The sequence below is a fragment of the Miniopterus natalensis genome, chromosome 22 (assembly GCF_054644295.1).
Source record: "Miniopterus natalensis isolate mMinNat1 chromosome 22, mMinNat1.hap1, whole genome shotgun sequence".
NCBI lineage: Eukaryota > Metazoa > Chordata > Mammalia > Chiroptera > Miniopteridae > Miniopterus > Miniopterus natalensis.
This window is the reverse complement of record NC_142102.1, coordinates 2,249,806-2,265,328: the sequence shown is the minus strand read 5'-3', so window position 1 is coordinate 2,265,328 and position 15,523 is coordinate 2,249,806. Positions and strand designations below refer to the sequence as shown.

At 54.9% G+C, this 15,523-nt stretch overlaps 1 protein-coding gene across 3 annotated transcripts in view; it reads left to right on the top strand.

Moving 5' to 3' along the window:
• The first annotated feature begins 14,513 nt into the window (after positions 1–14,513).
• The window catches only part of ENTREP2 (endosomal transmembrane epsin interactor 2), a 133,212-nt gene continuing 132,202 nt past the window's right edge, over positions 14,514–15,523 (top strand). For 2 of the 3 annotated variants that reach the window (XM_087829222.1, XM_087829221.1), the window contains exon 1: positions 14,514–14,705. In XM_087829222.1, the coding sequence (XP_087685348.1) occupies positions 14,514–14,705 (192 nt within the window). The remainder of the gene's footprint in view (positions 14,706–15,523) is intronic. The other variant, XM_087829223.1, reaches the window with a different exon arrangement.

Below are 15,523 nucleotides of genomic sequence, written 5' to 3'. Positions count from 1 at the left end.
AATGAAGTGTTGGAGAGCAAAGCAACCAAAGTCGCACTGCTGAGAACAGAGTGGGATTCACGGGCCAGCCTTCCGGTGGCAGGAAGCACTGAGCATCCTCCGTGCCCGGGAGACCCCCTCCACAGGCCCTGAGGGACCCCAGCCATTTCCTACCTTCATTTTGTATTAAGGAGAACTCCCTAGTATTCCCCAGGTGGAGTAATTTTATTTGGCTTTTATGATGGAAGCCACAACAGTTGATGGGTAAATCCCAGTCCAACAACTTAATAAGGTGGTGGTGGAGAAGTCAAGGGCATATTCAGTCTGAAAGTGCCATCCTGTGTCCACAAATACCTGGCCCCCATGAAGATCTGAATCTTCTGGTGGCACTTGTCCCTCCACCTCGGGGACTCTAGGTCTTCCCCAAACAAGCCAATGGCTGGGCTTCTATGCTGGAACCCTCTTTCCGTGCTCCCCCAACTAGGCCCTTTGTGTGTCTGATTCCAGGGCCCCCATGCTTCTAGCAGAGCAGGTTCAGCTCTGGAACCCTGTCTGGGGACTCAGGCCCCCTTTCCCTGTCACCTGTGTCCCTTCTCCTTTGCCTGCCTATCACATTGCCATCCTCAGCCCCGGGCCCCCACCAGGGCTCCTGAGTTGAAGGTGAAGCTGACGAGCTACATTTAACTTTGATTAAAATTGCTTCAAAATAAGACGTTCAAAATCTGCGTGTCACATTTGTCACGAGTAAGAGATGCAATCAGCTCCTTTGTCTCAACAGCAGCACTGATGGGGCTCTGGCGTGAGCGGCATCTCCAAGTCAGCCTGTGATGAGCGCATCCCGTGAGCGCTGGGATGGGCTGCAGTGTCACCCGTAAGCAGAGCTGTATATGACCAACGGGCATCCAGGACTCGGGCCCGCCCGTTCTGACCGGGCTTCGTTATTTATGGTAATAGGCGACAGGGACAAGTGACACTATCACTCAATACAGTCTCTGCTCTCCAAACCCCCTCAGGTCCTGGTCCTCGTCCTGGCTCTGTGTCCCCTGAACAGGGCAGTGGGCAGTGTCCTGTCCCTTGTAAAGGAGCCCAGGAGGGACTCGACAAAGGCTTGTTTCTGGATAAGCCTTGGATGAGCTGAGCAAGTCCTTAGGAGCCAAGTACCTGTTTTCTCCCCCGAAGTCATGCTATGAAAGTGCCCTCGAGCCTGGTCTCAACTCCTATTGCTTTAGAGGGAACCTGCCCACCTGGAGCCCCACTGAGAAGCACAGGGCACCTCCCGCTCCCGCAGGGGTGGCTGGAGTGTGGATGGGAGAGTAAAGCTGTTTCATTAACTGGAGAGCCTGAAGTCCGAGCCCAGAGGTTGCCCTGGGCCTGTGGGTCCTGCTGGGGTGGGGTGGGTCCTGCTGGAATGGGAAGGGCCCAGCACCCACCGCCTTTTAGGGGCCTCCAGTGGGACCAGCACCTCCCACCTCCTGCAGGCCCCTGCACACCGTGCAGGCTGGCCCCTGACTGGTCCCGAATCCAGCAACCTTGCCCTGAGATCCACATGAGTGTGCTGGGTAACGTTTCATTTTTCCTCTGTCATTAAAAAAAAAATTATTTTTCTGATGACAAATACTATACTTCAGTTGAGCAAAAGCATCAACAAGGAAAATTATCTTGTGCATCTGCTTCCCACCCCCAGGTAACACAGTTAATATTTCAGTGTATCTCTGTCCAGTCTCTTTTTATGTCCATTTTGACATCAAGGGAACGTAACGACTAGGTTGCGGGCTAATGCGCGTTTCCTACTTCGGATCTCCCCCAGTTTCCCCCCGATCCCGAGTATGTTTCTAAGCCAGCTTCCAGCACACGGGATTCCCTCGCGTGGGCCGGTCGTGATTCAGCTAATGTCACGCGGTAAGTCAGTCGTTTTCGTTGTATACTGTGAATCTTCTACTCATTCTTGAGATAAATTCCTAGAAGTTACTGGGGCAAAAATAGAACCATTTGACAGGTTGGGGTCATGGAAACGGGCGGGATGCAGTGTTAGTGAAATAAGTACTTGACCCACCCACTCGATAAACTTTCCCTATAATTACAGAAATTGCAACTTTTTTCCCGCCCCTGCAGCACGTTTAGAAACGGCTTCGCCATAAAGCAGGGGTTTGGAACAGCTGTATTTGTTTGAGGGGGTTTTTATATCTGCCCAAACTTTTTTTTTGTAAGTAAAACGTGTTCATTTTTTTCTCATCCTCACATATCAGAAAATTTACTTTTAAGGTCTACTCTCCAGTGGTTTTTTCATATAGTCAGAGAGCTGTGCAGACACCATTGTCTGATCCCAGAACATTCCCATCACCCTCAGGATAAGCCTCTGCCCGTTAGCAGTGGCCCCCATCTCCTCTCGTGATCTGACCCTGGCAGTTGTCTAACCGACTTTTTACCTCCGTGGGTTCGCCTCGTCTGGACATTTCTAATCAATGGAATCGTACAATACGTGGTTCTTTGCGACCGGCTTCCCTCGCTTACAATATTGTTTATAAGGTTCCTCTACACCGTAGTACGAATTAGTATTTCATTCCTACTCATTGCCAAATGGCCTGTTTATGGACAGACCACATTTTGTTTATCCACTCATCAGTTAACGCACATTTGAGTGTTTCCATCCACACCCAAGGATATTTTTCCCATTTTCAGAGACAGTAGAAGGGAGAGCGAGGGAGAGACACATCGATTGGTGGCCTCCAGCATGCATCCCGACCAGGGCCGGGGATCCAGCCTGCAGCCCAGGTATGTGCCCTGGGCTGGAATCGAACCCGGGACCCTTCAGTCCTCAGGCCGACGCTGTAACCACTGAGCCAAACTGGCTAAGGCAGGCAGCTCCATTTCTATACGAGACCCTGCCAGGCAGGCGACAGGCGTGGAACCACGGGAGTAACCAGGGCCTTCCTCCCGTCGGTCCTACCACGGTAGTGAGAGGCTCTGCGTGGGAGAAGTAAGTGGATTTGAAGTGCCTACCGTAACCCATCATTTCTCTGAGTGACTGGCTGGCTGCTTGCAGTGGGGCTCAGGATAGACAGGGTGGCACCGTGACAACTTGAAATTGGCCTTTTTGTGTGTCTCTGTTTATAGATGTGGTGGGTAGAAGCCTAACCATGCCCCAGGATCCCCATCGCTCATTATTGGATGCAACACTAACGTGGGCACTGCCAAGAAGGGGCTTTAGAGTTGTAATTAAAATTCCATGGCCGGCGACGTTAAGATTCAGAGGTTATCTGCGTGCGCCTAATCGAATCACAGGCGGCTTTAAGGACTTTTTCCAGCTGATGGGAGAAGGGGAGACTGGAAGAGGCAGGCAAAAGGGAGGTTAGATTACACGTGTGAGAAGAATCGAGGTGCCGTTGCTGGTGGAGAGGGCCTCGTGGGAAGAACTGTGGCAGCCCCTGACCCCTGGCCCCTGACCCCTGGCCCGTAGGCCCTGGACCCTGGCCAACAGCCAGAAAGGAAGCTGGAACGTCAGTCCTACAACCACACAGAACTGAAATCCGCCAGCTTCCTGAGTCAGCTCGGAAGCGGATTCCTCCCTCCTGCTGTCAGATAAAAACCCAGCCTGGCCAACGCTTTGGCAGAGACCCCAGCTGAGCCAACGCATCCTCTGACCTATAGCCTGGGAGGAAATACATGGGTGTTTGTTTTAAGCCGATAAATTTTCGGCGATCTGTTAGGCATCCGTAGCAAATGGTACAATAAATCATTTCTCTCTTTCTGAGGAAACAGGGAGCAAAGCTGAGTACTTCTGTCTGTAACTTGGCCTCCTTTTTTTTAAAATTAGTTTTTGCCGCTGAGTCTTCCTTGGACACTGGACAGATTTGTTCAGCGTCCCAGCTGTTGGCAGTATCTTCGTAGATTTTTTTCCAGCATTTTAGACTTTATTCTGGGTTAACTGAGAACGAGAATTCTCACATTTTACCGTCCCTGCGCTAAAGGTTCGGTGTGAGCTCTCTAAATTGGAGCACCACGGATTTCTTTGTTTTTCACATCCTGCGTCTCTCGTTGTCTGTAACGTCCTGACCCATCTCACAGCCCCTCCGAGTTTGCAGTCCCCCCACCAGCCCAATTTCTTCTCGTTGACTTAGCGCTTTGGGGACTGGATGCTATTGTGACCGACTCAGAGCCCTCCGGTAGTTTCCTCCCCCGTCTATCTCTGACTCTTTGTAAATAGCTTTAGTGAAATATTATTCATAGGCCAGACAATCTGTCCATTCAAAATGCACAATTAAGTGTCTTTTAATATGTTCATGGAGCTGTACATCTGTCAGCACATTAATGGGGGGATGTCACAGGGATGCTGGAGCCAACTGAAGGAGCCCCCAGTGGCCAGAGCTGGAGTGATTTGAGCATCATCATAAAGTATTACACAACCCAAAACGTAAAACAAATAGCCTCAAGCCCGTATTTATATAAATAAGTGATGCAATATATAAGTAAATAAACAGTGGAGAAGACATCTAGGCAGAGAATTCCAGGTTATTGATGTAGGTACTCTGCCCTTAGGGGGAGGGAGCGAACAACTCCTCATATGGGGACAGCCCAGAGTGACTTCCACCCCAAGGGGACAGCACGGGGGACGGGGGGTGACTTCAGAGAGAAACCTGACGAGCACTCCCTGAGCCCGCGGGGTCAAGGTCAACATCAACAGCGATGTCACGATGATAGTATGTGCCTTTGATCTGCTGTCTCATGTGCTCAGAATGACATTTCCCCCTGAGACCAACCCCCCCCATCTAATCATGAGAAATATCAAAACCAACCCAACTGACCGAAATTCTACAAAAGACCTGATCGATCATATTTAAAACTGGCAGAGCCATCGACGACAAAGAGCGAGGCACTGTCACGGTCTCGGTGACGGGGGGGTTAGGGCTTCAACATACCTTTTTGGAAGACACTGTTCAAGCCGTACAGGTGACGTGAGCCAAGTTATCCAGTCATCGATCAAATGAGTCGCTCTTCTGTCACAGGGCGGATCAAGCGAGGGCAGACAAACCTGAAACGTGCACCCCACAGTGTCCCTTCTGGGGTGTGCTGATGGGGACTGACCCCCTTCACGAGAACCTTCTAAAACTGAGCTGTTTTTTTAATCCTTACTGGATGATACTTATTTTTCATTGCTTTTCAGAGCAGAAGGTGGGGGGGGGGGGAGAGAGAAACATCAATGTGACAGGAATCGAACCCGGGACCCTTCAGTCCGAGGGCTGACACCCTAACCACTGAGCCAAACTGGCCAGAGCGAATCCGTTCGTGGAATATTCTAAACCGAGTTAGGCCCCGGTTGCAAGAAAATGGATTCTTCTAGAAGAAATTCACTTGCGACAGCCTCTCTGAGCAAAGACAGGTTTGTCTCAGGTCCTTCGGTGCATTACAGCGTCTGGGAAAGATGGAAGAAGAAAGGGATGTTTTTAGCAAGAAAGAAATGATATTTTATTTAAGGACGACGGAAGGGGGAGATGGCGCGAAGGACAAAAAGTGCCCCTGGAAGATTTAATTAATGTATACGATTCATGTGGAAAGTATTAATAGCTGCTAATTTACACGGCAGTTTGTTAAACTTGGGAGGAGCATCCCTTAGGGGTCCCCTGGGGCGTTGTCTGCATATTAACAAGCGTCGACGTTGGAGCATCTGTAGAGCACAGCCGTTCGCAGCGTGTCTGTGAATATGTGGGTCCCTCCAAAGCCCCCCGTGTCGCATCTTTAAAATGCAAAACTGTCCGTCCTGCTCCCTCTCCTCCAAACCGATTCTTCCCGAAAGTCGGGGGGCTCTGGAATGCTCTGGATCTTGTATCCATTCCGAAGACACTTCCGTGTGCAGCTCTATCCGTTTGAACCATGATCCCAAAAGGACATGCAGAGGCCCTGGCCGGGTGGCCCAGTGGGTTAGAGCATCACCCCGATACGCCAAGGCTGCGGGTTCGATCCCCGGTCAGGGCACATACAAGAGTCACCCAGTGATGCATCAGTAAGTGGAACAACAAATTGACGTTTCTCTCTCTCATAAGAAAAAATAAAAATAAAAAATCAAAGGCCCCTTGGTCTAACTTTTCTCCACGAATTATAATTCAAAGTGTTTTTTTTTATTGTTTTTGGTTTTAACACGAAAGCTCTTGCTCAGGCCCATGTGGAAGGGGCATTAGGATGTTAGGTCACTGGGATCCCACTGCCCCGAAACACCCACTTACCGGACAGTCCCCGCCTCCGCCGAGTTAGCCAGCCGTTCCCTCAGGGTTACCCAGGGAGTGATTTCCCAAATGGTGCCCTAGCGGCCCGGATGAGCTGCCAGCTTCTGTAGTGCTGCCTAACTGAGGCCTACTGGGAAAAGTCGCTGGCCCCGCAATTCTACGGACATTGAAACTCCCTGGGCTGCAGTCCCCCCAGCAGGGCTGAGATGCCGGCTGAATTGGGAGGCACCTGGAGAGGGTCAGAGGAGAAAAGCAGGAGAGACCTGGCCCACGGCTGAGGTCAGCCCGCAGGGCACCGCTGTGCCGAGTAGAAGATGCACCATGGACAGGCCTTGGCTGGGGTGCCTGCCCTGGGGAGTGCGGGAGGGTTAGACCCAGGGGGCGTCCTTGTGCAGGTCACAGCCACACTTGGTCGCCCAGCTGCCGGGTCCCTTGTTCATGCACAAGACACCGCAGAGAGACCTGGAAAGGGCAACGGTGTGGAATCGCAGAGAATTACACTCTGGCCACGGTCCTGCCCGTCGCCGGTGGAAAGACACTGGACGGGTCTGTTTCCTGGGGCTTCATTCCCTTCTGCCAACTGTTGTGGATTTGCCGTTTTCAGAAACTTATAAGCTCTCTTATGTAATCGATTGGAGCCCGGGCCGGTGTGGCTCTGTTGGTTGAGTGTCATCCAATGCGCCCAGAGGTCACCGGTTCGATTCCCGGTCAGGGCACAGGCCCGAGCTGGGGCTTGGTCCCCAGTAGGGGGCGTGCAGGAGGCAGCCCATTGATGTTTCTCATCAATGTTTCTCTCTCTCCCTCACTCCCTCCCTTTCTCTCTCTCTAATCAATTAAAAGCATTTAAAAAAAGAAATAGATTGGAAAATGCAGACTGCTCCAGAGGAAACGGGTAGGGGGCAGAGTCTTGCCGGCTTCTCCGGCTTCCTGGGCCTAAGGCACAGCTGTTGGAGCTGACTGTGAACCCCAGGCTCCGCAGCAGGGACACAGAACGACACTCTGGGGGACCGATGGCTCCAAGACTCCCTGAGGCCTTCACGTTTCAAGACTCTGCCTCTCCCACTCTCCCCCTCCTGGTGGCCTTGCTACAAGGCCATTCAGGGGCACTGAGCACTTTTGGGTCACCTTTGTGGGGCCGAGTTATAATGCCACCCCTTAGGAGGTCCTAGGTGAAGACACAGAGAAAGAAACTGATGGGGAGGGAGCTGGGTGGGAGTGACAAAGGCCGTGCACGGCTGTCGATTTTGCATTTTCATTCAGTGAAGCCTCGCAGCCACCCCAGGGATCACCCCACTTTCCGTCGGGGGCGCGGGATGCAGGAATATTAAGTGGCGTGCCCTGGTCCCATAACCGGGAAGGCTTGTTGGTTGAGACAGGTGCTTAGATTCCCAGCCGACTCGACTGTCTTTTCTGTTCCCCGTATGGCTGTTGCCTGTTTTGACTAATCTGCTGTAGCTGAAACCTGGGAGGAACCGAGCTGACATCCAAATAGTGAGGAATCCGCAGCGGGTGGGCGGCCCACGTTAGTCAGCATCTCAGAGGCGGCGGGGTCGGGGAGGGGGAGCTCAACCAGGTGTTCCCGGCCTCAGTTTCCTCTCTCGCAAAGGGTTTGCTTGTCAGGCACCATCTAGAAGGTGACATGCAGCCACGTGTCCACGCTTTTGGGGGGGGGGACTTTACAAACCCTTCTATGGTCAGGTGAGACCTAGAAACCGCACAAATCAAGTGGACAGTTAGGTGATTATAAGGTGGGTGGCCTTGGCACCACTCCCCAGGGCCCCGAAAGGAGACGAAGCAGGTCATTCCCAGCGGGAACGGGCCACTAATGTACAGAAGCTCCAAAAGCAAAGTCACTGTTTCGCTGGAGCAGAGCACCCCGGGAACACGGGGGAGACCAGAGAGAGAAGCCCTGGCCGCTGCTTGCTCGCCTATAGCATACAGCTCAGGCCAAGTCCCCTGAGAATGAAGTGTCAGCAATGTGCTGTTGCTGTGAAAAGTGGGGCCAAGCCCAGCCGGTGTGGCTCAGTGGGTTAAGCGTCATCTGGTGCAGTAAGAGGTAGTGAGTTCGATTTCCGCCTGGTCAGGGCACAAGGCCGGGGTTGGAGGCTGGATCCCCAGCAGGGGGCGCTCAGGAGGCAGCTGGCGTTTCTCTCTCTCTCTCTCAAAAATCAATAAAAAAACATTGAAAAAATTAAAACCCAAACAAAGCAGAGACGATCCCCTAAATGCCATCAGGATTAGCGAGGTCTAGTGTTTCTTTTTCCAGGCTCCCCATTCAGCCGCGAGCCAAGTGTTTTCTTGTTTCTTTGCAAAAAAGCTACTGGAGGACTCCCGGCTGCAGGTGACCCATCCTTCAAAACCAAATGACGGATTTTACTCCATTATTTTCCGATCCGTTGATGGGTGGGAATTCGCAACTCCCGTCGAGGGGCTCGACTCAACATTTTAACATGTTTTCCCTAAAGGCAAAACGGTTTCCTCGCGTGTAAATGTCTGAGTAGGCGTGTCCGGGTGTGTCCTGTCTAAGGCGATTGTGGCGACGTGTTTCTAGAAACCTGATTCAATAGCAACGCCGGTGAGTGAGTTTTAAGCAGAACGGACTTCTCAGGCTCCTTGCCCCTCCCTGAGCAACTGCTACTTCTCGGGGGCTTCTCACAAAAGTATCCGCAGCAGCTCAGAAGTTTTAAAAACTTCAACTTTGGCATAGAGCTGAGGATACAGAATTCAATTCAATAAATAGTCATCGAAGGCCGCTCTCTGCTAAGGGCTCCAGTGGGTGTATGACGGATTCCAAGCATGAATGACACCGGGTTTCTGCCTGTAAGGAGCTCGTTGTTAACCAAACAATGTCACCCGGCACTCGTAAAGTGCCTTAATAGTTGCAAGATACTTTCAGGTATTCACAATTTAATTTAATTTAATGTTTATTGATTTTTTAAAAATTTATCTTTATTGTTGAGAGTATTACAGGTGTCGTATTTTTCCCCCCAATTGATCCCCTCCACTTCGCTCCCATCCCCTCCCCAGGCCTTTACCCCATTATTAACTGTGTCCATGGCTTATGCATATATGCATATAACTTCTTTAATCCCTTCCCAACATCCACCCCCCTTCCCTCTTTCCTCTGAGATATGATCATCTGTTGCCTGCGTTAGTGTCTCTGGATCTATTTAGTTCGTCAGATTCTTTTGTTCATTAGCTTCTTCTTAAAGAAGACCCTTCAACATTTCCTGTAGTGCTGGTCTGGTGGTGATGAACTCCTTTAGCTTTTCCTTGTCTGAGAAGCTCTTTATCTGACCTTCAATCCTAAATGATAGCTTTGCTGGGTAGAGCAATCTTGGTTGTAGTTCCATGTTTTTCATCACTATGAATATTTCTTGCCAGTCCCTTCTGGCCTGCAAGGTTTCTGTTGAGAAAACAGCTGACAGTCGTATGGGTGCTCCCTTGTAGGAAACTAACTGCTTTTCTCTTGCTGCTTTTAAGATTCTCTCCTTGTCTTTAACCTTTGGCATTTTAATTATGATGTGTCTTGCTGTGGGCCTCTTTGGGTTCCTCTTCTTTGGGACCCTCTGTGCTTCCTGGACTTGTAAGTCTATTTCTTTCCCCAGATAGGGGAAGTTTTCTGTAATTATTTTTTCAAATAGGTTTTCAATTTCTTGGTCTGTTTCTTCCCCTTCTGGCACCCCAATAATATGAATGTTGGGCCTCTTGAAGTTGTCCCGGAGGCTCCTTATGCTGTCTTCATATTTCTGGATTCTTTTTTCTCTTTGCTCTTCTGGTTGGGTGCTTTTTGTTTCCTCATGTTCCAAGTTGCTGATTGGATTCTCAGAGTCCTCTACTCTGCTGTTGATTCCCTGTAAATGATTCTTCATTTCAGTTCCTGTAGCCTTCATTTCAAATTGGTACTTTATTATGTTATCGATTTTCTCAGTTATTTCCCTAATAGTCTGATTAAACATCCTTATAACCAGTATTCTGAACTCTCTATCGGTTAGTTTGCTTGGATCTATTTCATTTAGTTCCTCTTCTAGAGATTTCTTCTGTTCTTTCCTTTGTGACATGTTTCTTTGCCTCCACATTTTGGCTGCTTCCATGTGTTTGTTTCTATGTATTAGGTAGAGCTGCTATGTCTCCTGGAGTTTGTAGAGTGGCTTTGTGTAGTAGGTGTCCTGTAGGGCCCAGTGGCTCAGCCTCCCCAGTCCCCTGAGCTGGGCCTTCTAGGTGCTCCCCTGTGTGGGCTGTGTGCACTGTCCTGTTGTAGTTGAGCCTTGGTTGCATTTGGCGTCACTGGGAGGAACTGACCCCCAGACCAATCAGCTGTGAGGACCAGCTGCAGCTACAGCCAAAGAGCTGCTGTGCTGGAGACACCCCTAGGGAGCAGGATTTACTTCAGTGGGGCTTTGGTGTTCACCAAGTGCGCCCCTTGAGTGTCCCTCGTGGACATGGTAGGGTTGTAATCCAGCGTGGTCCAGTCTGACACCAAGTGCACTGTCTCTGGGGCTTCCTGGGAGGTGCAAAGTCAGCCTGTGCCAGTGCCTTGCTCAGGGCCACCCAGCATGAGCTACACAGCAGTCCCTAGATGGCTGGTGCTTGTGCTGGGCTCAGAGGTGTCCAGGAGAGGCCAAGCGATGAGCCAATGCAGCTGCCGCTAGTGCCAGGCCTGGGGCCGCTTATCAAGCCCTATGGGGCCCGCTGCTGCTTGTTTGAGAGATTTTAGGAAAGTCTTAAGCATGGGGCTCAAGAGGCCACTTGCACAGAAAAGCCCCTGGAAATGGCCTGGATGAGCTGCAGGTGGGGAGGGGCGGGGCCTCCGGGAATCACGGGGCGGGGCCAACGGTGTGCGTCAGGTGCTGGCGGTTCAAACATGGCGCCCGCCTGCCGGCTGTGCGGGGAGGACTCGCCACAGGCGCCACGGCCTCCGCCAGCCCTTCTGCCCGGGAGGAAGCCGCCCTCCGCCTCTCGCCCGGATCTCAGGCAGGTCAGTTCCTCCCCGAGTGTCCCGGGTCCCTTCAGGCTGCTCCCGGCGCTGGGCTCAGAGGGAGCGTCCGGGTGAGTCCGAGCCGGGCCCTTTAGAGGAGCCGCTGGGGCTCCCGCGGCCTCCGCGACCCTCAGGACAGTCCCGCTGGTTTCACAGCCCGGAGTTGTGGGGACGTCTCTTCCCGGCCTGGAGCCCTGGGCTGGGGCCTGTGTGGGGCTGGGACCCCTCACTCCTCCCGGAAACCTCCTCTGCCGAGATTCCCTCCCGGGTTTACCCCGTGGCTCCGGGTTGGGCCCGCGGCCGCGTCTCTGCGATTCAGCCCCAACCTGCCGGTGCCTGCGCCCCTCCTCCCGCTCTCGGTGCATCTTCAGCTCCCTGGCTGTGGGGCTTCTTTTCAGGCAGATCTCAGGAGGCTCCGAGTGCTGGTGGTTCTGGATTTTAGTTGTGATTTTGATTTGTTTGCAGGAGGCGGCGGGCGCAGCTGTTACCATGCCGCCATGTTTCTCTGTTTATTGATTTTTAAAGAGAAGGGAGGGGGGAGACATTGATCGGTTGTCTCCCGCATGTGCCCTGACCCGGAATCGAACCTGCAACCCTTCGGTGCCCATGATGATGCTCCAGCCAACTGAGCAACACTAGCCAGGGCCACAGTCTAGTTTAAACGTCATCACAGAACCTGTGAAGCATTATACGTACTAAGGCCTGTCTAAATCGGCTCGCTCTCCTTTCTGCACTAAATGGCCCTTTGATTAGTTTAAGTGTAGGACCCGTTGGGTATTGACATCTTACTATGAAGGCTTCCCACAAGCAGACACAGCGTCGTTCTATTTATTTAGGGTTTTTTTTCATTTCTTTCCGCAATGCTTTGTGATTTCCAGTGTCCAAGCCTCTCACCCGCTTGGTGGAAGGTATTCCCGGGTGGCGAGGGGACACACATCTTCAATCCAAGGAACCAAGACAAGCCCAGGTCCCCACACACGTGCCATCAGCTCCATCAGAGTCCAGGGACGCCCGCCCTGCTTCCAAACCATTTGTGATCCTCTGAGCAAATGTGCTCCGGAGCTGGTGGCGACCAGAGGACCCTGGGAACAAGCTCAAGCCCCTGAGTTTCCAATCCGGTACCTAGACGTGGAACGGCTGGGCCACGGGATAATTCTGTATCCGGTTTTGAGGAACAGCCAGGCCATTTTCCATCTGTACCATGTTACATCCCCAGCGGCGACGGACAGGGGTCCCGTTTCTCTACATCCCTGCCATCGCTTGTCACTTGCAGGCTTTTAATATTTTATTACAGCCCTCCTAGTGGATGTGAAGTAGTATTTCCTTGTTGTATACTTTGCTCATGGTGGTAAAATATGCATAAGATAAAAACGACCACTGGAGCCGTATTTCGGCCTGTAATTGCGCGGCGTTAAGCACATTCACGTTGTTGGGCAGCCATTGCCATGAGGCATCCACAGAACTGTCTCACCCTCAGCAACGGAAACTGTCCCCGTCACACACGATCTCCCCACCCCCGTCCCTCCAGCCCCTGGCAACCACCCCTGTACTTTCTTGTGTCTCTGAACGTGGCCGGTGTGGGTGCCTCATAGAGGTGGACTCAGGGAGGATCTGTCCCTTTGTCACTGGCTTATCTCGCTCGGCATAATGTGTCAGAATTCCCTAACTTTTCACGACACCACGTTTTTGTCTGTCCGTTGGACGGACGCTTGGGCGATTCCCACCTCTGGCTATTGTGAGTGATGCCGCTGTAAACACGGGAGCGCAGATGGCTCTCCGAGTCCCTGCTTTTTTGGTCCTTTGGGGCATATACTGAGAGTGGAATTAAAAGTCGCTGGATCCCACGGGTCCTGCGATAATTCTACGTGTAATTTTTCTGAAGCACTTCTGTATTGTTCTCCATTGTGGCTAACAGCGTGCCTGGCGCCCGGAGAGCCCTTTGCGGACTTTTGTTGGAGGCGTGAGTAAAAGAATGAAAAAGCGAGGCGACTACAATGAGCTTCCTGGCAGTCGGGGACCTGGCTCTGGCGCTGTTCCAAACCCTCAGAGCTCCTGGGCGCATTTCTAGAGAATGTCTCCTGGAAATCTGAATTTGTTCTCCAGTGCTCTCAAGGCTGCCAGGAGAGGCGCGGCCTGGTTACAGATAAGCACAGGGGAAAGCAGCTTTGGCCTCAGGCCAGCGTTCTGAGGTCAGCCACTAGATCCGTGGAATTCCCCACCCCCTGTGCCTCCCTTGGCCATCCCATTAAATTGGAAAATAAATCCCATCCCTGCTAAGGTGTTGGCTGATAAAGGCTTGAGCTATTGCCCCTTGAAGAGGAATTTGCATTTTAATAGAGGCTCGCCGAGCCCCAAAGGAATCAATATCTCCAAAGGTGAAATTTCAGGCACTGGGTAGGCTCAGCGCAGTTTCTTATCCAAGGGGGGGGGGGGGTCCCTCTGATCTGCCACAGGCGCGGATGCCTAACCCACCATCTCCCTAGGGTGCTGTGAACTTGGCCATTCTCTGCTTCATCCCTGCACACCTCCTAACACCCCTGGGTCTCTCCATATGTCAGCACCGCCTTTCCCCGCACCCCCCCCCCTTCAAGTTGTCACACCCACTGGGCCACCAGGCGAAACGGGACCATCAAAACTTGGAAGCTTTCTAGGTATCCCAAGGAAGCCGAGAGCCGGCGATGTACAGCCTGACCCCGGCAGAAGGGAGTGCAGGTGATTTAATAGGTCCTTAAATTCGCTTTGCGCAATTTGTTTCACACCCAAACTTTTTGCCTGGATCAAAGGCCCTGCGGGGGCGAGGTGGGCGCGAGGCGAGGCGTCCGCGCCCTGGGGTGTTCCAGGTGCAGCCTTTCAGGGCCGGCTCCGGGGGCGGGCCGGGGACACCTGCGGGCGCGGAGGAGCCGCACCTGGGGCCTCGCGGCCGCGCGCCCGAGAGGCCGCACCTGGGCCGGGCGCCGGGCACGCGGCTCACGGGCGCTCCCCGCCCCCCGCGGCGCGCGCGCGGCCCCGGCTCCCGGCTTCTCCAGCGGGAGGCGCCCGCCCGGCCCCCGGGCCCGCGCCACGGCCGCGGCGCCACCTGCGCGCGCGCGCTCCCCGCTCGGGTCCGGCCCCGCGCGCGCGGCTGCGGGGCTCGCGCCCGGGACGGAGGGGCTCGCGCCCGCGCTCGGGGGGCGGGGAGCGCGCGGAGAGGGCGCAGCGGCGGCGGCGGCGGCATGGACGCGGGGCCCGGCGGGCGCCCCGCTCCCCGCCCGGCCCCCCGCGCGCGCCCCGCAGGGAGGCCGGCCCCGCGCGCCGCGCAACTTGCCCGCGAGCCGCTGTGAGCGCGGGCGGCGGGCGCGATGCCTCCGGCCGGCCGGCCCCGCAGCCTGTCCCGCCTGCGCCCGTGCCCGGGCCGCTCCCGCCTGGTGCTGGCGCTCGGGGCCACGCAGATGGCGCTCGGCTGCCTCATCGTGGCCGTGAGCTTCGCGGCGCTGGCGCTGACCACCTCGGCCCGCGTGCGCCACTCCTGCCCCTTCTGGGCCGGCTTCTCGGTGAGTGTCCGCGGCCGCGCGGCCACTTCCCAACTCCGGGCGCGTCCTGTCCCTGCCCGGTCGCCGCGCCCGCTGCTACTTTCCCGGGAGGACACGCGGGCGCCCGCCCTGCGCCGGGGCCGGGTGGGCGGCGGGCGCGCGACCCCCGCGGCGGGACCCTCGGGGACGGGGACCCGCGGGGCGGCGAGCGGCCCAGACCCGGGCGGTGCGGGGTGGGGGGTGTCGAACCGGGGCCAGCGCTGCGCCCCGCGCGCGTCTCTCCGGGGGGGGGCTCGGGGTGCGGGGACCCGCCGGCCCCCCTGCGGCCGCTCGGCGACTGGGCGGCGGGGACTTGGCGTTTCCCGCGTCCGCCGGCGGGGGGGCCTGTTCCTGGGGCCGCCAGCGCCCCCGGCCCCGCGTGGAGAAGCCCGTGGCCGCCAGCCGTCCACGGAGGACGCCGCCGCGACGGGAGTTCCAGCCTCTGCGGGGGACTTGCTTCCCCCCCCCCCGGTGCCGGAGAGGAGCGCGCCCATTGCGCAGGGCGCACGGGCGAGGCGCGGGGAGGGGAGGGCAGGGCGCGCGGGGGGCTCCTCGCACCCGCAGCCACGCGCGGGCTGAGGCCACGCGGGCGACCCCGGGGAGCTTTGGGGACGGGCGTCTGCTGCGGGCCCCTGAGTTTTGCGCTTGGAAACGCTGCTGTGTGTCTTTGGCGACGGCCTTTGTTGCCCGAATTCCGCGGTTTGGCTTTTTAAGGCGAGTTGCGCGGGGCGCTGAGCCTGCCCCCCCCCCCCCGTCGATGGTCCAGCTGCGGCGGATCATCCTAAGGGGCATTCAGTGTC